General features: G+C 46.9%; 3 protein-coding genes across 5 annotated transcripts; 2 read left to right on the top strand and 1 right to left on the bottom strand.

Annotated features, from left to right (window-relative positions):
• Window positions 1–1,889: 1,889 nt before the first annotated feature.
• APOF (apolipoprotein F) lies at window positions 1,890–3,472 on the top strand. Its single transcript, XM_060025001.1, is given in 3 exon segments — window positions 1,890–1,999; window positions 2,232–3,056; window positions 3,059–3,472. Coding segments are annotated over 2 exon segments (942 nt in total). The 5' UTR covers window positions 1,890–1,999; window positions 2,232–2,248; the 3' UTR covers window positions 3,193–3,472.
• A 135-nt stretch (window positions 3,473–3,607) lies between these two features.
• STAT2 (signal transducer and activator of transcription 2) lies at window positions 3,608–19,323 on the top strand. Of its 3 annotated transcripts, none has more exons than XM_060024999.1 (24): window positions 3,608–4,322; window positions 6,048–6,191; window positions 6,347–6,500; window positions 6,849–6,944; window positions 7,120–7,212; window positions 7,304–7,379; window positions 7,812–7,897; window positions 8,061–8,209; window positions 11,652–11,810; window positions 11,915–12,007; window positions 12,223–12,282; window positions 12,926–12,946; window positions 13,176–13,269; window positions 13,420–13,467; window positions 13,548–13,631; window positions 13,777–13,875; window positions 13,979–14,114; window positions 14,235–14,287; window positions 14,399–14,493; window positions 15,100–15,236; window positions 15,414–15,596; window positions 15,833–15,890; window positions 16,701–17,143; window positions 17,428–19,323. In XM_060024999.1, exons 2-24 carry the CDS (start codon window positions 6,061–6,063, stop codon window positions 17,568–17,570), a joined length of 2,691 nt encoding a protein of 896 aa, XP_059880982.1. In that variant the 5' UTR covers window positions 3,608–4,322; window positions 6,048–6,060; the 3' UTR covers window positions 17,571–19,323. The 3 variants fall into 3 exon arrangements, with proteins under 3 accessions (XP_059880982.1, XP_059880981.1, XP_059880983.1); XM_060024998.1 differs by having other exon boundaries at window positions 3,608–4,339; XM_060025000.1 differs by lacking the exon at window positions 6,048–6,191 and having other exon boundaries at window positions 3,608–4,339.
• On the bottom strand, window positions 18,611–20,603 carry IL23A (interleukin 23 subunit alpha). Its single transcript, XM_060025003.1, has 4 exons — window positions 20,445–20,603; window positions 20,127–20,225; window positions 18,882–19,028; window positions 18,611–18,772 (listed from the first exon to the last, which is right to left on the bottom strand). Exons 1-4 carry the CDS (start codon window positions 20,601–20,603, stop codon window positions 18,611–18,613), a joined length of 567 nt encoding a protein of 188 aa, XP_059880986.1.
• Between the last annotated feature and the right edge of the window lie 329 nt (window positions 20,604–20,932).

The raw sequence follows: 20,932 nt of genomic DNA, 5'->3' as shown, positions 1-20,932 counted from the left end.
TTGCTATCAACATCCCCTAGAACTGCAGGTATGAGTCTTGGGAACATGTTGGAGAATTAGGTAAAATCTGAAGACACCCCCAAGTTAAGAGCCTCTCAGTGTCTATGGATGATGACAATATAATTTATCAAATGTTCCACAGTTATTCTGAAGTGCTTTATGGGGAAATTTATTCAGGAACTTGTCCAGATTCTTTACTTCAGATATTCAGTGCCACCTAGGTGACAAGTCTGCTTTCCCAGGACTACTTTCAAGGATGGGACACAGTAAGCAGGCAGAAATGTTGGACACCACTTAGGATAGGTATATGCTCTTTATTTCATCCCAGTGCTAAAAGACACAGGTGACTGGTGTTAGCCTTGCTTTTCTCCACTTAGTAGCTCTCAGTCCTTATTTCACATTCCATTTTCCATTTTTTCTTTCAGTTATCATATACTGTACCTGTAATATGTCTAAGCATGAGAAGCATTTTAACTTTCTTTTTCTGTTTTTATAATTTTTATTGACGTATAGTTGATTTACAATGTTGTTAGTTTCAGGTGTACAGCAAACTGATTCAGTTATACTTATACTTATAGCTGTTTTTAGATTCTTTTCCATTGTAGGTTATTAAAATTTCTAATCATCTTATTTCTACTCTGTGCCCACTAAGCTAATAGTCTCTTACAAGCTCTTATCAAACTCCACTCCACCCTTTCCTACTACCCTCTCTTTATAAGTTCTCATTCTTCAAAGTCATTACAAAAAAGCATCAAAGTTATGAAAAGTAAACACAGGACTCAATGGTTCCTAACACTTTTTTTCCTGAACTTTGTCGATGCGTTGTAGAGCACAAAGTGTTACAAAGATCAAATGACTTAGAAATTATTCTTTTGAAATCTTGAATTGCTTCTAGGAGGTATATGATTTCAATCCTCCAAATGAATTCCCAGGCACCATTGAAGCTGACTTGCCCTAATGAAGTGTTAAAAACTAAATAGATAGGTTGCTTACACTTCTCTATGCCCATTTTGTTTCTTTGTTCATTTGTTTTTCTATTCTCCTCTTTTAAAAAATGATAATTTTATCTTTGGAATGCACGCAAAGAAACTTCATCATATTCTTTCTATTCTCCAGTCCCTCATATTTCCCTCCACATGTTGAAAAGTGTGCTATTGAAAACATTAGCTAGATAGAAAGACAGAGAAATAGATACATAGACAGATTGATTTTTTTATTGATAATTACATTTATAATTCAAAGAAACTTCAAATGTTCAGAACATTTACAATCTGATGAAAGCTTAAAGACACTTATTGTTAACTAATAAAAATGGCTAAGCAATGATATCACAAATCTGTGATCCATTATTATATCCATTAGAATGACTGGATTAGTAAAAGAAACAAGTGGAAGTTGGGTGGATTATACTGGAGTTCAATCTCTCTCAGCATAGAGAACAGCTGATGGATAAACAATTGTTATCCACAATGGATGAGTCCAGCAGATTCTTATGGGCTGCATAACGTTATTTCTATCTTTGGAAAGGGAAGTTAAAAATAAGGCAAAACTACAGAATAGAAACACGTAGAAGCATTTTAACTTTTTTCTCATTCATCTACCTTGTACTAAATCTCCAATGAGACACTGAATCTTGCTAATTTAATTTTTTTTTTTGCTAATTTAATTTTTAAACTGAAAAGAGAATCATAGATACCTAACCTCTTCTGATTCTGGGTTTCCCAGCTTCTATCATGAGCTGGAGTGTGAAAGTGACAGGGACCGGCAGGAAATGCCAAAGAACAGAGTTTTTAGGTATTGAGGTCCAGTGTGTGACAAGGGGACAAGGTTTGAGAAGCCAGTACAAATGGACAAATATTTGCAGAGATTACATCTCTTACTGATAATAGGGGAAAGCCAATATCTACTTTCTTCACCCGACAGAGGAGTAGGCAGAACAGGATCGAGGAGCTACCAAATCTATCAAAGCCGTATTACTTCTTAATCACCAGACTTTGTGGTAATTCGGGGCTCCCTATTAAATGGGTGGAAATCAGGCAGAGGAAGACCTGAAGATGGAGAAGGTCAAGAGGGAACAATTGGGTTGCATTTCCTGTTTCTCAGTCCTTTAGCTAAAAAGAACAGAAGTTTGGAGGTGATAGATGAGGTTCTTCTCCCTGAGTCCTGGGCTCCTTTTGGACCACAGTCCTTACGGAAACGGTTTGTATGTTTCTGGTTTCTCCCGTCTCCAGTGCACTCTGCTCCGGACATGCGTGGTCTCAGACTCATCATGGTACCAGCTGAGCTACTTCTTTGCTGCTTCCTGCTGCACGCTGTGGATGCCATTCCATATGGAAACCAGACAAACGTCTTGGTGCATCTTCACTCATCCTTGGGATCCTGGCTACCTTCCTCAGCCCCATTGTCTTGCCGGGCCCTGCTCCCCAAATCCCTGCCTGGCTTCACCCACATGGCCCTTCTCCCCAAGTTCCTGGTAGGCCTGCCCCTGATGATTGCCTTGGAGAAAGCTGGCTGTCAAGCTGATGTACGGGTCCTGCAGCTTCAGCTCTACCGCCAGGGGAGTGTAAAGGCGACACAGATCCTCATCAGACATCTTCAAGAGCTCGAGAAAAGCAGAAGCACAGGGACGGGAGCGTCAGTGGATGCCCTGGCCTCTGCTCTGCAGCTGTTGGCCAGGGAGCACCCAGACCCAGAGAGGGCCCGACGATCCCTCTCCATCAAGGACTGTGAGCAGGAGCAGGAGCAGAGTGTGCACAATGTAGTCCAGCTGTTGCCAGGAGTGGGAACCTTCTACAACCTGGCCACAGCATTGTATTATGCTGTTCAGAACTGCTCGGACAAGGCCAAGGAACGAGGCCGAGACGGGGTCATAGATCTGGGTTATGAACTTCTGATGGCCATGGCTGGATTGTCAGGGGGGCCCACGGGAGTAATGATCAGTACTTCACTTAAACCTATAGTGAAGGCTGGGGTTCAGCGGGTGATCCAGTATTATAATGAGAGAGAGGTGAACAGCCCTCCACCAGAGACCAGCAAGGAGGTCTTGGGGGGCACCTCAAATTGAGTCACCTGGAAGAAACAACTACCATGGCCCCTTTGGTATCAGTAGTAAGTTCAGTTCCTTACTGGCAGTGGACCTTACTCTATGACTATGGCTTAGATCCTAGGGATGGGAATACTACTGAGATATAAAAGAAGGTGGTATGGAATTCCTTGGCTGTCCGGTGGTTAGGACTCCACTCTTTCACTGCCCAAGGGGCCAGGTTCAATCCCTGGTCGGGGAACTAAGATCCCCGTAAGCTGCGCAGCAATCAATCAATTATAAAAGAAGTGGTGGGACTTCCCTGGCGGCCCAGTGGTTAAGAATCCACACTTCCACTGCAGGGGGTGCGGGTTTGATCCCTGGTGGGGAAACTAAGATCCTGCATGCCAGCGCAGTGCAGCCAAAAAAAAAAAAAAAAAAGGTGGTAAACATGATGACTGGATCTAATATTCTGACAAGTTGTACGTGTGTGTTCAAAATCCAAATCTCTGATTTTTTTTATCAAGGAGGAAGGCAGTACTGTAAAATGTAGAAATTTTAAAGTTTGTGGTTTGGAATCAGAGGATTTGGCTTTGAATCCAGGCTCCACTTGTTAGAGCTTCAGCGACCATTGACTAGTACCTTCTTTCTCCAAACTCAGTTTTTTAAATTTCTAAAGAATAGTGATATGCAATGGGTTTCGTGGAAATTAAAAACGGTACGGTGTCCTAATGCTTAGCACGGTACCAACAATAAATAGGCTTTTGTGGGTTTTGTTGTTATTTCTTAAGCCCTCCCCTTCCTGTCCCAATATGTCGAAATTCCGTCTCGCTTGTTAGCTCAGCGCCTCCAAGGTCCTGAGCCAGTCTCGGTTCCGCTGCGTATGTGCGGGTTCTCGGAAATCAGCTGTTTCAGTCCTGAGCTCTTCTGTTCATTGGATTCCTCCCTCCGCAGATACGGGGCAGGGCTTACTTGAGCTTTCCTACCAATCGCTGCAGTTAGAGGTGTGGTTTCAGCTCCGCTTGTCCCGCCTCGCGGAGAAGGAGGAGTTGTGGTGGCGCCAATGAACTCACAGCCTGGAGAAGAGGTTGGCTGAATGGCAGCCAGTGTCGGGGCGCCTCTATGGGAATGGCGAGTTCCGGGGTTCAGCCGCTCACTCAAGCCTGTGGCAAGGGGGTGGGTTCGAGAGGCGGGCCGAAGCCGAGGGCGGCGCGGGAGGCCCTGGTGCCAGAGCTCTCTCTGGGAACCGGAAGCCTGGACCACAGCTACTGGAGGGAGCGGGGGCTGAGACTCTAACCAGGTACCGGCCCTGAGAAGGTGCGTGGGGGTGTGGGTGGAGGCGGGGGTTTCTCTCTGAGAGGGCAGGCAGGCCCTGGGGGGTACGCCCCGCAGGGTTCAGACTCTGTCCCCAGGTTGAAACAGGAGCTGTCGCCTCCTTCATCCTCCTGTCCAACCTAGGTCCCCAACCGTAACGCACCCCGCCCTCCAGAAACGCCCCTGCAACTTCCAAGACCCGAAACCTGGCATTGTTGCATTGGTTCAGTGTCTTGGCCAACGCTTTTACCTTCCGGTCTGTTATTTTTGATTCTTACCAAAAAAAAGAAAGAAAAAACTAGAGTTCTTTTCAGAAAAGCTTATTGAGCACAAAATACGCGCCTAAAAGAGTGTTGGATAACTGGAGAAAAAAGGAGTTTACAGCCCTTAACCTCCGTGCTTGCAATCTATTTAAGAAGGCCAGGTTTTTTGGTTTTGTTTTTCGTATTTAAACCTCAGGGTTTACTTGCCGCCTTGCTTTATTAATACCAGCCAATTAGTTCCTTAGGAGCTGGGGCCTCATCGTTTGTTTTTTAGTGTAAAAAGTCAAGCACTACTAAAGGGTTAAAGTGAAAAGTAGGAGCCCCTGCCCAATTCTTTACTTCCCTTGTTCCTACTTCCCAGAGGTAGAAAGGCAGCTTATGATTATTTGTACTGGTGGAAAAGAATCTTTCCCACCCCAAGCATTTGATTTGTAATAAAATCATGTGACCTTTTTTTAGACCACAGACGTGGGTGTTAATTCTTTTTTGTTAGGTTCAGGCTGCAAGATGTTTTGATTTCCTAAACAGACAGATGGCAGTGGGCGGGGAAAGGTAGGGAGAAGGGCTCCTCCCAGCCTGCTTGGTGGCAGGCAAGAACAAGTTTTGAGTGAATTTCCTCATGAACTTAATAATCCACATGAAGAATCAGAGATTGACAGAAGTCATAAAAGTGTCACAATCTTAGGGATTCAGTGACCCCTTACACAGTATTTAAATATCTTAAACATCTTCTAGAGAATGGAGCTCCTCCTTCCAACATGGAGAGCAGTTTATCTCCAAGGAGGTTCAGCCTCTGATAAAGCTTTGGGGCCAGCCGGGATAATGCTGAAATAAATACTTAAGACTGAGACTTCCCTGGTGGTCTAGTGGTTAAGACTCCACGCTTCCACTGCAGTGGGTTCAATCCCTGGTGGGGGAACTAAAATCCTGCATGCCGTGCGGTGTGGCCAAAAATAAATAAATAATTTAAAAAACCCTTTTTTTAAATACTTAAGACTGACCTTTAAATGCTCCAGCATAAGTGAATACAAACACGAACAAATAAATTTAAAATAAATTCATTGGGGGAGATAGATGACATGAGATTGCGGAAGTGTCATACATGTTTGTTGAAGCTGGATGATGGGTACATGGATGATCCTTGTACTATTCACTCTACTTTGTTGTGTGTTTGAAAATTACCATTGAAACAAAAAGGCCTACATATTGGAGCTCTTAAATAGTACTCCCTGGAAGAATATACGCCAAACTGATAATATTGGTTACTTCTGGAGAGGAGGAAAAGGGACCAAGATTGGGAGTGGAGTCAATCTAGACTTTACTTTTTTTCTGTATTTTTTCTTACCTGTATAATTAAACATTTCTTAAAATTTGTAATAATAAACAATCACGAGACTGTGGATGGTTTAGTCCAGCAAAATTTCCAATTGGGAACATGCATCCTTTAGGCTCAGACCCCAAATGGCGCAGTGGGAGATGCTGCAGAATCTTGACAGCCCATTTCAGGATCAGCTGCACCAGCTCTATTCAAATAGCCTCCTGCCGGTGGACATTCGACAGAACTTGTCTGTCTGGATTGAAGATCAGAACTGGTGAGGCCTTCAGGAAGTTGGGGGGATGAGGAAAATGATTTCTTTCTTCTGAGCCCCCAGGATCCTGGAGACACCAAGGGCAGGAAGGGGTTGGAAGGCCTCAAGATGGTAGCAACCCTGCAGAGATACTAATCCTTGTCCTTCCTGGTCCCTAGGCAGGAAGCTGCACTGGGCAATGATGAGGCCAAGGCTAATATGCTGTTCTTCCACTTCTTGGACCAACTGAACTATGAGTGTAGCCGCTGCAGCCAGGACCCTGAGTGTTTGTTGCTACAGCACAACTTGCGAAAATTCTATCGGGACATTCAGGTACTTGGAGGAGCCAGGAATAACAAAGTAGGAATGGCAGCTGAGTGTAGAGGAGTACGTTTTAGGGTATGGAACATAGAACAGGACCTGGAGGTTCAAAGGACAGGGGAAGATCTGGGGAAAATGGGACAGAGTCTGGACTCGGGAGATCACTGGCAGAGAGAAGGACATAGTCTAGATGACCTGTTTGGAAAGAGGCTAGGGTTTGGGGGACCAGTGGTGAAAAGGGGTAGGGCCTGGGACCCTGAAGAAGGGGAGAATACTGAGGTCACTGGTGAGGAGGGCCTGAGGTGGTAGTTCATTGATGGTAGTTAAGTTAAATCAGTCCTTTCTCTTTTCCTACTGCAGGCCTTTCCCCAGGGTGCTACCCAATTGGCTGAGATGATCTTTAATCTCCTTCTGGAAGAAAAAAGAATTCTGACCCAGGCTCAGAGGGCTCAATTGGTGAGAACAATTTGGTGGTGATGTTGAAAGCTCCTGGAGTAGAGAGGGATCCTGCAAAGGACTCAGCAAATTTGCCTCAGAACAAGATCCCTCCACATCCTGTGGTTTCATTTCAGGCCTGGATTTCAGGGATGAAAGGTCAGAGTTGAAATGTGCTCAGAGCCTCTTATTTCAGGAGCAAGGAGAAGAACCAGCCCTTGCAGCACCTGGGGAGAGCCAGCAGCATGAGATTGAATCCCGGATCCTGGAATTAAAGGCTATGATGGAGGTTGGTAGATGTGGCAAGAGCCAGGGTGGGCAGGACTCAGCCTGCCTCCTCTCACAGAAGCAGCCTCATCAGGGTCTCATCTCCTCTGCAGAAGCTGGTGAAATCCATCAGCCAACTGAAAGACCAGCAGGATGTCTTCTGCTTCCGATATAAGATCCAGACCTCAGGTAGAAAGCACATTGAGGGGTGGGAGAAAGATGCCTACTGGGAGGCCAAGGGTAGAATAGAGCAGAAGGGGAAAGCCCCAGTAAGCAGTAATCACCTTCGGCTGCATCTTGCTGGTTACAGTCCTGCTGCCATTGCAAAGCTGGAGGTGCCAGGGTATGTTGTAGAGGTCAGGCTGGAGGTGTAGCTGAGGGACAGCTAGTGAATGTTGGAGGGGATGCTTGGGAAACTGCCTTAGCAGATTGAGTGGACTTCTGGTTCTAGCAAGACCATTCAGAATTTGCATGAGGGCCCAGAGGTGCCTGTGCTTTGGTTGGTTCCCCTTCTTCTCCCTTCAGAACTCCCCACTCCTGACTCTGGCTGAGGTCTGGGCTGGGAAGGAGAAGGGGAGGAGCCCTAGGTATATTTGTCTCACTCCTGCTCCTGCTGTCCAGCAAGGACACCCTCTTTGGACCCCCATCAGACCAGACAGCGGGACATTCTGCAGGAAACGCTCAATGAACTGGACAGAAGGAGAAAGGTGGGTGGCAGAGGACAGAGGGAGTGGGCAGCAGGGAACTGGGGAAAATGAGGCATCGGGAGCCCGGGCCTCCTAGCCTTGGCTTCTTTGTCTCTTCATCCCTGGTTGAATGGTGGAGGGTGATGGTGAGAGGCTCTCAGCACTCACTTTATGTCTTTCATAGGAGGTGCTAGATGCCTCCAAAGCACTGCTAGGCCGATTAACTACCCTAATTGAGCTACTGCTGCCCAAGTTGGAGGAGTGGAAAGTTCAGCAGCAGAAAGCCTGCATTGGAGGTCCCCCGGATGGAGGGTTGGAGCAGTTGGAGAAGTGGTGAGAGGCACCTCCCCACCCTCGTGCTCACCTGGCCCTAGTCCTACCTACCCCCTGTGCTTTGTAGGTTATAATGCCCTGTATATGACAAGAGATATTGCCCTCCTTAATCTCTGCTCCCCAGAATGATCCCAGCTCCCTTGTCTGACTGCAGCTATGCTCTGCTCTTCATTCTCACCACTCAGGGAGCCCAGAGCCCAGTCTTTGCTTTGGGGAAAGTAATGAATTGATCCACAATCCGATTTCTCCTTCCTGCTTAATCACCCGAGAAATATCGTTTTACCTTTTTTTCAGTGCAGTGAATATAATGCCAAAAAAAAAAATTACCAGTTACCTTAATATCCAGATGTAGCTACTATAATATTATTAAACAAAAATTGAATCATACTGTTCATACTATTTTGAGATCTGTGGGTTTGTTTGTTTTTTTTAACTTAGCAGTATGTCATATTTACCCATGCCCATGATACTTTTATTTTTTGCATCTTTTGGCCATGCCACACAGCATATGGGATGTGGGATCGTTCCCCAACTAGGGATCAAACCCGCACCCCCTACAGTGGAAGGGTGGAGTCTTAACCCCTGGACCATCATGGAAGTCCCTACGCATGATACTTTTTTTTTTCTTTTCTTTTTTTGGCTGTATTGGGTCTTCGTTGCTGTGCGTGGGCTTTCTCTAGTTGTGGTGAGCGGAGGCTACTCTTCATTGCGGTGCACAGGCTTCTCATTGCGGTGGCTTCTCTTGTTGCGGAGCACGGCCTCTAGGCGCGCGGGCTTCAGTAGTTGTGGCACGTGGGCTCAGTAGTTGTGGCTCTTGGGCTCTAGAACGCAGGCTCAGTAGTTGTGGCGCACAGGCTTGGTTGCTCTGTGGCATGTGGGATCTTCCCGGACCAGGGCTTGAACCTGTGTTCCCTGCATTGGCAGGCGGATTCTTAACCACTGCACCACCAGGGAAGCCCTAAACAAATTTCTTTCTTTGTTTTCCAGTAAACTCCTTATTTTATATTAATTTTATTGTGATGTAGAAAAAATAACTAATGTGTCCTTCAACATATTTGAAAAATACCTATTATTTAGATATTTTGTCATGAGAAAATTTATTATAATTTAAACTATTAAAAATATACCATGGGGGGGCACCCGTGGAATGAACTGGGAGACTGGGATTGACATATATACACTATTGGTACTATGTATAAAATAGATAACTAATGAGAACCTACTGTATAGAACAGGGAACTCTACTCAGTGCTCTGTGGTGACCTAAATGGAAAGGAAATCCAAAAAAGAGGGAATATATGTATACATGTAGCTGATTCACTTTGCTGTACAGCAGAAAGTAACACAACATTGTAAAGCAACTATTCTCCAATAAAATTTAATATAAAAAAATAAAAATATACCACTGTTCAGATAAATTGAAAACAGTTATATAGGGCTTAGGGTACAGGATAAGTATTTACATTACAGTTGCACATGTATTCATCATTTTGTACAGGGGTTGGCAAATTATGGCCTGTGAGTGATTTCTTGCTATTTTAAACAGTGCTACAGTAAATAACCTCATAGCTCCATCTTTATTTACATCTCCAGTTATTTCTGTAATGTAAGTTATCAGAAGTGATATTCCTGGGTTAAAGTATATATTGGATTGGCCAAAAAGTTCGCTCGGTTAGTGAATGTATTGTTCGATAAAATTCTTGGTGAAAATGAAAAATGTGTTTTTTGTTTTTACTTAAAACTGAATGAACTTTTTGGCCAACCCAATACCTTTTCTTGGTGGTGGTGCTGTTACTGTGTTGTTCTTTTGTTTCATTGTTTTTAATACAAAGAGCTGTATTTCTTTTTCTGATTGTAAATATAAAATATACTAATTGGAAAAATTTCAGAAAACTTATAAGAGAAAAAAAGTAAAAATTACCCATGTGCATAATCTGATCATTCAGAGGTAACCACTGTTAATGCTTTTCAAAAAAAATTTTTTGATATGGACCATTTTTAAAGTCTTTATTGAATTTGTTACAATATTGCTTCTGTTTTATGTTTTGGTTTTTTGGCCGTGAGGCATGTGGGATCTTAGCTCCCCGACCAGGGATCGAACCCACACCCCCTGCATTGGAAGGTGAAGTCTTAACCATTGGACCACCAGGGAAGTCCCCTGTTAATGCTTTTGAATACATTTTTCCAGATTTTCCTGGTGCATATTCACAAATATACATCTATTTTAAACAGAACTCAGATTATATCATATATATACTGTCTTGTAATTTTTATAATTTAATGTTTTTGAAAATTTTTTCTTGTCAAAAATTTGTGTCTATATCATTATTTTTAATGGTTGCATAGTATTCCATGATGTCAATATGCCATAATTTATATACCCAATACCAATTTTTTCTAATTTTTCTATTACAGAAAACAAAGCTATGAACTATGAACATCTGTCTTTGTCCATTTGTTTGTCTGATTATTTCCTTAGGATATATCTTAGAAATGGAATACTGCAAAATGTATATACATTTTTTGAAGCTTTTTATTTTTTATATATTTTTTGGCCACACCACGCAGCATGTGGGATCTTAGTTCCCCGACTAGGGATTGAACCCGCGCCCCTTGCATTGGAAATGTGGAGTCTTAACCACTGGACCACCAGGGAAGTATCCTGAAGCTTTTTAAAAAAATAGTTCCAAACTGCTATCCCAATCTGTTTGCTCTTATGTAGTGGATAATTGTTTTCCTGTTACCATATTGCCTATTATTATTATTTCTTATTATATAGACAGTAAAACACATACAACTTCATCCCTTACTAGTTTTATGACCTTGAGCAAGTCACTTTAATCTTTCTGTGCCTCAGCTTTACCATCTGTAAAATAGGGATAATAATAGTACCTACCTCATAGGGTTGTTGTAAGAATTAACCCTATGCATGAAGATGTGTGAAGCACTTAGAATAAAAAGTACATATCAGGGCTTCCCCGGTGGCGCAGTGGTTGAGCGTCCGCCTGCCGCCTGCCGATGAGGGGACACGGGTTCGTGCCCCGGTCTGGGAGGATCCCACATGCCACGGAGCGGCTGGGCCTGTGAGCCATGGCCGCTGACCCTGCGCGTCCGGAGCCTGTGCTCCGCAACGGGAGAGGCCACAACAGTGAGAGGCCCGGGTATCGCCAAAAAAAAAAAAAAAAAAGTACATATCAAGCATCATGTGAAAGTTAGCTTTATTATGTTACTAAATCTTTTATCAATTTTATATGTGAAAGCGGCTTTGATATTCATTCCTTAGGTTATGAACAAAGTTGAAAAATCTTTCACATGTTTCCTGGATTCTTTTTTGTCCCAATCAGTTTCTGACTTTCCACATAGTTAAAGGGGAGCTCTTGGAGCCTGTTTGGGGATTCCAGGAAACTGATGGATTCTTTCTCCCTTGGATTCTGTCACCCAGGTTCACAGCTGGAGCAAAGCTGTTGTTTCATCTGCGGCAGCTGCTGAAGGAGCTGAAGGGATTGAGTCACATGGTCACCTATCAGGGGGACCTTCTGATCGAAGGGGTGGATCTGCGGAAGGCCCAGGTCACAGAGCTGCTACTTCGCCTGCTCCACAGGTCTAGAGGCCAGGGAGGGACCTCGAGGGAGGCCAGAGGGAAGGGACAAGGCGAGCCATTCTTACAGATACTGACCTCTAGATATTCTGTCCACATCTCCCCAGAGCCTTTGTAGTAGAAACCCAGCCCTGCATGCCCCAAACTCCCCATCGACCCCTCATCCTCAAGACTGGGAGCAAGTTCACCGTCCGAACAAGGTTGGCATTTCAGAACTCATTCCTACTTCCTTTTACCAGCCCTGGCACTGATGCTTTCTGGTTTTACAAATCTTCCCACTCTTGGCTGTTTCTTCTCTCTTTTCCCCTCAATCTCCTTACCTCTTCTAATCTCTTCCCTTGTTTTTTTCAAACATCTGGTCTATCCAGGAGATTGAAGTTGACCACTTTCCCCCATCTCCTTCCCTCCCTTGCAGGCTGCTGGTGAGACTCCAGGAAGGCAATGAGTCACTGACTGCAGAAGTCTCCATTGACAGGTAAGTTGGGGCAGGTGAAGGGTGGGACCAAGGGGTGGCCAGGAAGTGGGGTGGTGGGGTGGAGGAGGCACCTACTCTTCACAACAGGGCCCTGGGGCTGTGTTCTTTTCCCTTCCATCCCTACCTCATAGAAATAGCTCATCTCTTTTGTTGAGTGCTTACTACGTGACATGTAGCTTGTCAAGTACCCAATTTAAAGTTGTCACAGGGGGCTTCCCTGGTGGCGCAGTGGTCGAGAGTCCGCCTGCCAATGCAGGGGACACGGGTTCGTGCCCCGGTCCGGGAAGATGCCACATGCCACGGAGCGGCTGGGACCGTGAGCCGTGGCCGCTGAGCCTGCGCGTCCGGAGCCTGTGCTCCGCAACGGGAGAGGCCACAACAGTGAGAGGCCCGCGTACTGCAAAAAAAAAATAATAATAATAAAAATAAATAAATAAAATAAAATTGTCACAGGAACCCCATGAGTTAGGTATTATCAAGGCACTATTCAAATGAGGAGACAAGTTCAGATAATTTATGTCTCTAGCCACATAGCTGGTGAGCTGCAGATTTGGGTTTGAACCCGGGTCTGTCTGATTCCACAGACCAAATTCCTAACTTCTACACTATTTTGCTTCCCAGTGATTTTTTTTTTTCTTTACAGAAATCCTCCTGAATCACAAGGGTAGGTGCCTGACAAGGACACTGCAAACTTTTGTGCACTGCCTGACCTGTACCATCACATGTGGCAGCCCTGATGGGGACACAAACAAGGAGGAGGTTGATTTGGGTGGTGTATGGACAGAGGGAGAAGGGGAGGTCTGAAATGAAGTGGAACTTTTGTTATTTTCCTGCTGAGTTTTTAGAATAACTCTGCTCCTGACCTGCATATATCTTCTCCCTCCTTGGAATAGCTTCCGGAAGTTCAACATTCTGACCTCAAACCAGAAAACTTTGACTCCTGAGAAAGGGCAGAGTCAGGGCTTAATTTGGGACTTCGGCTACCTGGTAAGAAGGGATGGTATCTTAAGGTTGTAGTCCAATCGAACAAGCTGGAGGAAGTTCCCAGGCCTTGGGAAGTCCTGAGGGCAAAGCAGGGGTTCTAGGGACGCTGGGGTCCTTGCTCTGGCCTTCTCTCTCCCTCCCCTCAATTCACAGACACTGATGGAGCAGCGTTCAGGTAGTTCAGGAAAGGGCAGCAATAAGGTGAGGCCTGGACAGGGGGTTGGGGGGCAGGAGGAACTTACCAAAAGGCACGCTGATCACTGTGTCTTCTGCTGTCCCAGGGGCTGCTAGCCGTGACAGAGGAACTGCACATTATCAGCTTCACAGTCAGATACACCTACCAGGGTCTGAAGCAGGAACTGAAAGTGAGTGAAAATGGAGTGCGTTTGGGGGAAGACCTAAGGAGGGGTTAAGCAGAAGCCTCTCAGGGTGGAATATTGTCTGCCCTTGACAGATGTCTACAGCTGGAAACATCACATCCCTCTTCTGTGATTTCTGTCTCCTCCCCAGACAGACACCCTTCCTGTGGTGATTATTTCTAACATGAACCAACTCTCAGTCGCCTGGGCCTCGGTTCTCTGGTTCAATCTGCTCAGCTCAGACCCCCAGGTAGGTGGTGGGGGCCAACAGGTGAAGGGTGGCAAGGAGGGGCGTGGAAGCTTGGTGTGAGGGCACTACTTCTGAGCCGCCCGGTCCCTTCCTACCTCTGCAGAATCAGCAGTTCTTCTCCAGCCCCGCCAAGGCCCCCTGGGACTTGCTGGGCCCTGCTCTCAGTTGGCAGTTCTCCTCCTACGTTGGCCGAGGCCTCAACTCAGACCAGCTTGGCATGCTGCGGGACAAGCTGTTTGGTACAGACCTTCTATTCTCTCAGCATTTCCCCAGCCTTTGTCTGCCCGCACCCTCCATCCTTTCTGTCCCAGGACCCTTGGCCCTGCCTTCTGTCATCTCAACTGTCTGTCTGCCCACAGGGCAGAACTCCAAGACTGAGGGTGACTTGTTGTCCTGGGTCAATTTCATTAAGGTAACTCTCTGCATCCTGTGCAGCTAGACCTTGGCCCCCATCCAATTACTAGTCCTTCCCCACACCCAGGGCAGTTCCACATCTCTTCCTGCCTTTCCATTCCTCCTTCAGCGAGAGAGCCCCCCTGGCAAGCTACCATTCTGGATATGGCTCGACAAAATTCTGGACCTGGTACATGACCACCTGAAGGATCTCTGGAACGATGGGTAAGGCCTTGGTCAGCCTCCCTCTCTTCCCTGCCGCCTTTCTCTGCTTGAGAGTGGACTCTGTGCGCCCTCATGTGGCAAATAGGGGGAGAGAGCAGAACCTGGTGCCAGGTCATAACCCCCTCACGTTTGCAGTAATAGTCTCCTAGCCCGTATTTGTCTAGCATCCACTGTGTTCCAGAGCCTGCGGGGTGCTTTTTATGAATTCTCTCACGTAATCCTTATAACCTTGCTGGGTGATGGGTGTTGCCACCCTCAAGGGAGGAAATGAAAGCTCAGAGAGGTTAAAGGACTTACACCAGGGGCAGAGCTGAGATTCAAACCGAGGCCTGTCTGACCTCACGCCTATGCTCTTTCCACCACACTGCCTGCCCATTTGTGTAGCACTTTGCCTTTTACAAGGTGCTTTTCATCTGTGTGACCTCACCGCAGCTTCACACCTCTTCCAACCCTGGGAGGTGGATATTGTCAGTAAAGTGAAATGACTTGGCCAACATGGAACAGTTTGTAACAAGGTGGCAGAGCCAGGGCCCAGACCTGGCAGTCTGTCCCTCTACAAGGGGAGCAGGAGGCAGGAGGCCCTCACAGCTGCTCTCTGTGCTGCAGACACATCATGGGCTTTGTAAGCCGGAGCCAGGAGCGCCGGCTGCTGAAAAAGACCATCTCTGGCACCTTTCTGCTGCGCTTCAGTGAAACATTGGAAGGGGGCATTACCTGCTCCTGGGTGGAACACCAAGATGATGGTCAGCTGCCCTGCCCTCCTGTTTCCACAGCCTCTCTTGCTGCCCCTCTGCCTGCCCTTGGCTTCCCTGGCTCTGTCCTGAATCCCTCAGCAGATTTGTTGTTGGGCAGCCAGGGTGGGGAGCTCCCAGGCCCAGCCTCTTCCCTCAAGCCTGCCTGTTCCTGTATCCACTCTCCAGATAAGGTGCTCATCTACTCTGTGCAGCCCTTCACCAAGGAGGTGCTGCAGTCACTCCCGCTGGCCAAAATCATCAGCCAGTACCAGCTGCTCACTGAGGAGAACATACCTGAGAACCCACTGTGCTTCCTCTACCCACGAATCCCCCGGGATGAGGCTTTTGGGCGCTACTCCCAGGAGAAAGGTGAGAAGCATTGATATACTTCACTGGTAGAGTGCAAGGATCCACAGGCATCCACACATCCAACTCTTTCCTTTCAGCGTGGGAAAACTGATATCCAAAGAAGTTAAGGGCTTTGTCTGTGGGACACTGCTAGTTAGTAGGGAGACATGACTGTCAGGACCACCTGCACTAGGGGACCCTGGGGCTATGTGTCCAATCTCCTGACCTCCCCTGCCTCCTGTGTCTGTCCCCCATAGTTAATCTCCAGGAACGGAAGAAATACCTGAAACATAAGCTCATTGTGGTCTCTAACAGGTGAGATGTGAACTCTTTGCCCATCTTCCCTAACTCTTTTTGGCTGATATAGTGACCCAAACCTGCCCAATTCCGGTCTCTCCAGCCTTCTTTCCTACTGACCCACACTCCCCAGCCTTCTGGGTTTGTTTCCTGCTCTTTTAGTCTCTCTCCTCTCTGTTTTCCTGCTGCCATCCTTAGGTTGTCTCCACAGGGGTTCCCTGATAATAATAGTCATAATCATTGATGTTAATGGACATCTACTTAATGCCAAGCATGGTACTAGTTTTTTTAGAACATTTTCAAAATTTAAGCCTTATGAGAACCCATTTGAGCCAGTAATGAATGATAACAGCCACATTTAATGAAAGTTTATTATGTTCCAGGCACTGGGCTAAATGCTTTGTGTTCATTTTCTCATTTATTGAATCTTCATAATTGTCCTATGAGGCAGAAGATACTGTTATTACTGTTTTCAGCTGAGGAACCTGAGGTTTAGCGTGGTGAAGTGGCATACCTAAGATACATGGCTAATCAATGATCCAGGTCTGTCAAATTCCAAAGCCCTGCTTTTAACATCTTACTGCCTCTCAGGTATTATGAGGTATTGTTGTTCCCTTTTTACAGATGATAAATCTGAGGTCAGAGAGGTTAGGTCACTTTGCCTAAGGTCACCCAACTCGTAAATGATAGGATTTAAACCTCTGGTTAACCTTAAGCCCTCTGCTCTATTGCCTTTTAGACTAGAGAGATAGCCTCTGCTTTCTCTACCATTCCCCACTTTACCTAAACGACTGAGCCCTGCTCCTTTGTCTGTATTGGGGTATCCAGACAGGTGGATGAGCTGCAACAACTGCCGGAGCTTAAGCTGGAGCCAGAACTGGAGTCATTCGAGCTGGATCTGGGGCTGGCACCAGGGCCAGAGCCAGGGCCGGGCCTGGACTTAGAGCCACTGCTGGAGGCAGGGCTGGATTTGGGGCCAGCACTGGAGTCCACTCTGGAGCCCACTCTGGAGCCCATGATGGCGTCTACTCTGGAGCCCGTGCTGGAGTCCACTCTGGAGCCCGTGCTGGAGTCCACTCTGGAGCCCACACTGGAGTCCACTCTGGAGCCCGTGCTGGAGCCCACACTAGGCGAGGTGTCACAGAGAGTCCCAGTGCCAGACCTGGGACCAGGACTGAAGCTGGAGCCTATTCCAGAGCCTATTTCACAGCCACTGCCAGAGCCGGATTTGCCCCATGATCTGAGGCACTTGAACACTGAGGACATGGAAAGTAAGTGATGAGATGGGGCTAGGGAAGAGGGGACACATTCCCGTTCCCAACTCCCCTCCCTCACCCACTACGGAAGAAGACAGTTCTGAGCTCCTCATTGGAGAAAGGCTTATATCCCTGTGATTCCTTTTATTAGGAAATACACACACGCCTCCCCCGCCCCACCTAAGTGACCCCCTCAGGCCCTGTCTAGGCCTCTGCTGCCATCCTCTCTCACTTTCCCTGCTGCTTTGGGAACTCCTTGCCTAAGATCAGGGCCTGACTTCTTTCTCTGGACTATCTAGTCTTCAGAAACAGCATGAAGATGGAAGAAATCATGCCAAATGGTGACCCACTGTTGGCTGGCCAGAACACCGTGGATGAAGCTTACGTCTTCCCTCGCAGCCATTTCTACACAGATGGGCCCTTGATTCCTTCTGACTACTAGAAACTACATTTTCTCTGTTCTTTCCATATATTTTGCCCCTCCTACCTCTCACATCATGATGTTGCTCTCCAAGGATGGGAAATCAGGCATGTGCTCCTTCTAAACTGGGTTAACCGTGGGATTTGGAGTGAGAGGTAGAAGCATAATACGGGTAAGGAACAGTCACCAATGAATCAGAACAGATGTTACCCATAGCTCCAGCTAGGAGCCTGGAGGCTGCCTGCTGTGCTGGGAGGTATAGGAATTTGAGAGCAGGCCAGAACAGTTAGGAGGTACTTGGAGGGCTCAGGGCAGTGGCTTCTTTCCAATATGGAAGGCTTTCAACATTTTAGTAGCTGATAAGACTAACCTAGTGCCTACTTCATCTTCCTGGAGTGCCCTTTCTGCTCAAAACAGCTCTGACTTCTGATCCTGCAGTGATTCAGAACTCCTGTCTTTGGCCAAATACACTCTTGGCCAGGAAAGCAGGGAAGGAAGCCCTGGGTCAGGGAGCAAGAGAGGGCCACACTTAGGACCCCCACTTCCTAATCACAGTCCCTTGTAATCTCATTCAGCTTGCTTAGCCATGTAGGGATTAAGGCCAAAAAGATCACGGTTACTCTATATACCAAGGGGTCATGAGGAAAGATCCCTCTCCACCATAGCCCTGCAGAGTAGAAGGATGCATTTTGTAGTCCTTTGGCTCTGTTTTTCCGTTCTGTTTCTTTTTACTAACAAGCCTAGAAATTAGACTTAGATATCCACATAAATAAGTCTTTATTGAAAAAAGTGCATAATTCAGTATAAATATAATAAATAATCCTCCTCCCCAAACTGCTGCCACGACGATAAATAATCCCAAAATTTCCCTTCCCATGTAATAAATATTCAACCTGTTCTAGGTCAGCATCATAAGTCAGTTTTGGTAATTTTTCAACAGAGCAAGTCCTGTTAAAATTAGTGGACTGATTAACTTGTTGGCTCACAGGTGTCTAGGCTGATAAATTCATCTTAGCATTGCTGAGCCGTGGAGGTCTGGGTGCCATCCTTAAGCTGCTGGCTTAGGGGCTCAGAGTTGCTGCTCCATGGGCAAAGACCCTGGCAGCTACAGCCACAAAGGCCTGGAGGCTGCGAAGGATCTTGAGGCGGAGAAGGAGGCGCTGCCACGGCTGGCTGGGACTGGGGCTTGGAGTCTGCTCAATCTCCCAGTGGTGACCCTCGGGCTGAAAGGACACAGGACACAATCAGAGAGGACTCTAGATCCTTCACTCCCCCGCCAGGCCCTGTCTCTGACACCTGCAAGCCCCACTTCTCCAGGCCCCTAGTTCATACCTGCAAGAGTTCCCTGAGGCCCAGTAGGGAGGCATGAAGCTGGCCCACAGGGCCATCGGGGAGTAGAGAAGGCTCCCCTGTGAAAATATCTGAGCCCAGCAGCTTCTCGTAAAAAACCAAGCCTTGGTGGATCCTTTGCAAGCAGGACTGGGGAGAAAAGAAAGCAGTGAAAGAAAACAGATACAGGGACTTCCCTGGTGGTCCAGTGGTTAAGACTCTGTGCTTCCACCGTAGGGGGCATGGGTTTGATCCCGGGTTGGGGAACTAAGATCCCGCATGTCACTCAGCGCAGCCAAAAAGAACACCAAAAACAAAAAAGAGAGGGAGAGGAAGAAAGAAAAAGAAAAAAGGAAGGAAGGAAAGAAAGAGAAAAAAAGGAGGGGAAAGCAAAGAGTGAGAAGAAGGAAGGAAGGAAAGAAAAGAGAAAGGAAAAGAAAAAAGATACTTTCTAATTACTTCACCAAAGACCCATCTGATATTTGCCATTCTTAGAAACGGCTGTGATATGAATGTTTGTGTCCCCAGAAAATTCATATTTTGATATCCTGATCCCCGTGTAACTGTATTAGGAAGTGGGACCCTTGGGGGGTTATTAGGTCATGAGGATGGAGCCCTCAAGAATGGGATTATTGCTCTTATAAAGGAGACCCACAGAACTCCCTAATCACTTCCACAATGTGAGGAGACAAGAAGTCTGCAACCTGAAGAGGGCCCTCACTCAACCATGCTGGCACCTTAATCTCGGACTTGCAGCCTCCAGAACTGTGAGAAATAAATGTCTGTGGTGGGCTTCCTTGGTGGCACAGTGGTTAAGAATCCGCCTGCCAATAGCAGGGGACACGGGTTCAAGCCCTGGTCCAGGAAGATGCCACGTGCCACGGAGCAGCTAAGCCCATGTGCCACGACTACTGAAGCCCACGCACCTAGAGCCCATACTCCGCAGCAAGAGAAGCCACTGCAATAGAGCCCACACACTGCAACGAAGAGTAGCCCCCGCTCACCGCAACTAGAGAAAGCCCACACGCAGCCACAAAGACCCAACGCAGCCAAAAATAAATAAAAAATTTAAAAATAAATTTATTTTTTAAAATAAAAAATGTCTGTTGTTTATAAACCACTGAGTCTATGGTTTGTTGTTATAGCAGGCTGAATGGACAAGGACAGATACAACTTTTACTAATTCACCATGGTGTCCAGCTCTGTCCCCAGTCCCCTCTTCCTTGCAGCCCAGCCTCATCTTAGTACCTGACTGTTGTCCCTGAGTCCTTGTGGATCACAGCCATCCTCACACTGGATATGGGGGACATGATTTGTAGTCTCATCATCATCTTCTCTTGGTAGATCCTGGAATGGAGGAGGGGTGGGAAGAGTAAAGAAAGAAGTACTTTCAAACCCCACTTGGATCCTCAGGCTGTGACTCTCCCTGGAACCCCACTCCCCTGTCCTCTCTTACCCTCTGATGGCTTTCAACCCTCCAGTTTCCACCCTAGGCCACAGAGTCTTCCACTGCAGCCTTGGAGGGCTTGGATAGGCTCCTGTTTGGTCCCAGAGGCTGCCACTCACCACATGTCCCATTGGTTGATGTGCACTCCAGGCCAGCATGCAGAGCTGCTGTGAGAGCTGCTGGCCCCGAACCCAAGCAGGGCTGCTGCCCTCAGACGCAGCCCGGCCCCGAGCAATCCAGGGCAGCAGCAGCAGCAGCACAGCTCTGCTCCCCAGCATCTCGTTGCCTGCTTCTCAGATCTGGCTGGCTCTGTGCCTTGCAGTCCCTGTGGAATCTCTGTCCACTTCCCCTTGCTCTGAGCCTGATTCTCTTTGTTCTGTGCGTCTCTGGTTTGGTTCCCTCTGTCGTCCACCAAGTTTCTGAGCTGCTTTCTGTAGATTTTCTCCCCTTGTCTCTGAGTCTCTTTTTAAGTTCCCTGCATTGTAAGACCCGCCCTTTATACTAGCAGGTGACTCACAGCAGGTGGGATTCCCCTCCCTGCATCATCTCCCTCCGTGGGGAGCCCAGGTAAGTAGCCTCAGTTCCAGGGGAAATGAGTCGTGTGGTT

Source organism: Delphinus delphis, chromosome 11, assembly GCF_949987515.2.
Source record: "Delphinus delphis chromosome 11, mDelDel1.2, whole genome shotgun sequence".
Lineage (NCBI taxonomy): Eukaryota > Metazoa > Chordata > Mammalia > Artiodactyla > Delphinidae > Delphinus > Delphinus delphis.
Note: the sequence above shows the minus strand (reverse complement) of the source record. Positions and strands in the feature narration are given on the sequence as shown.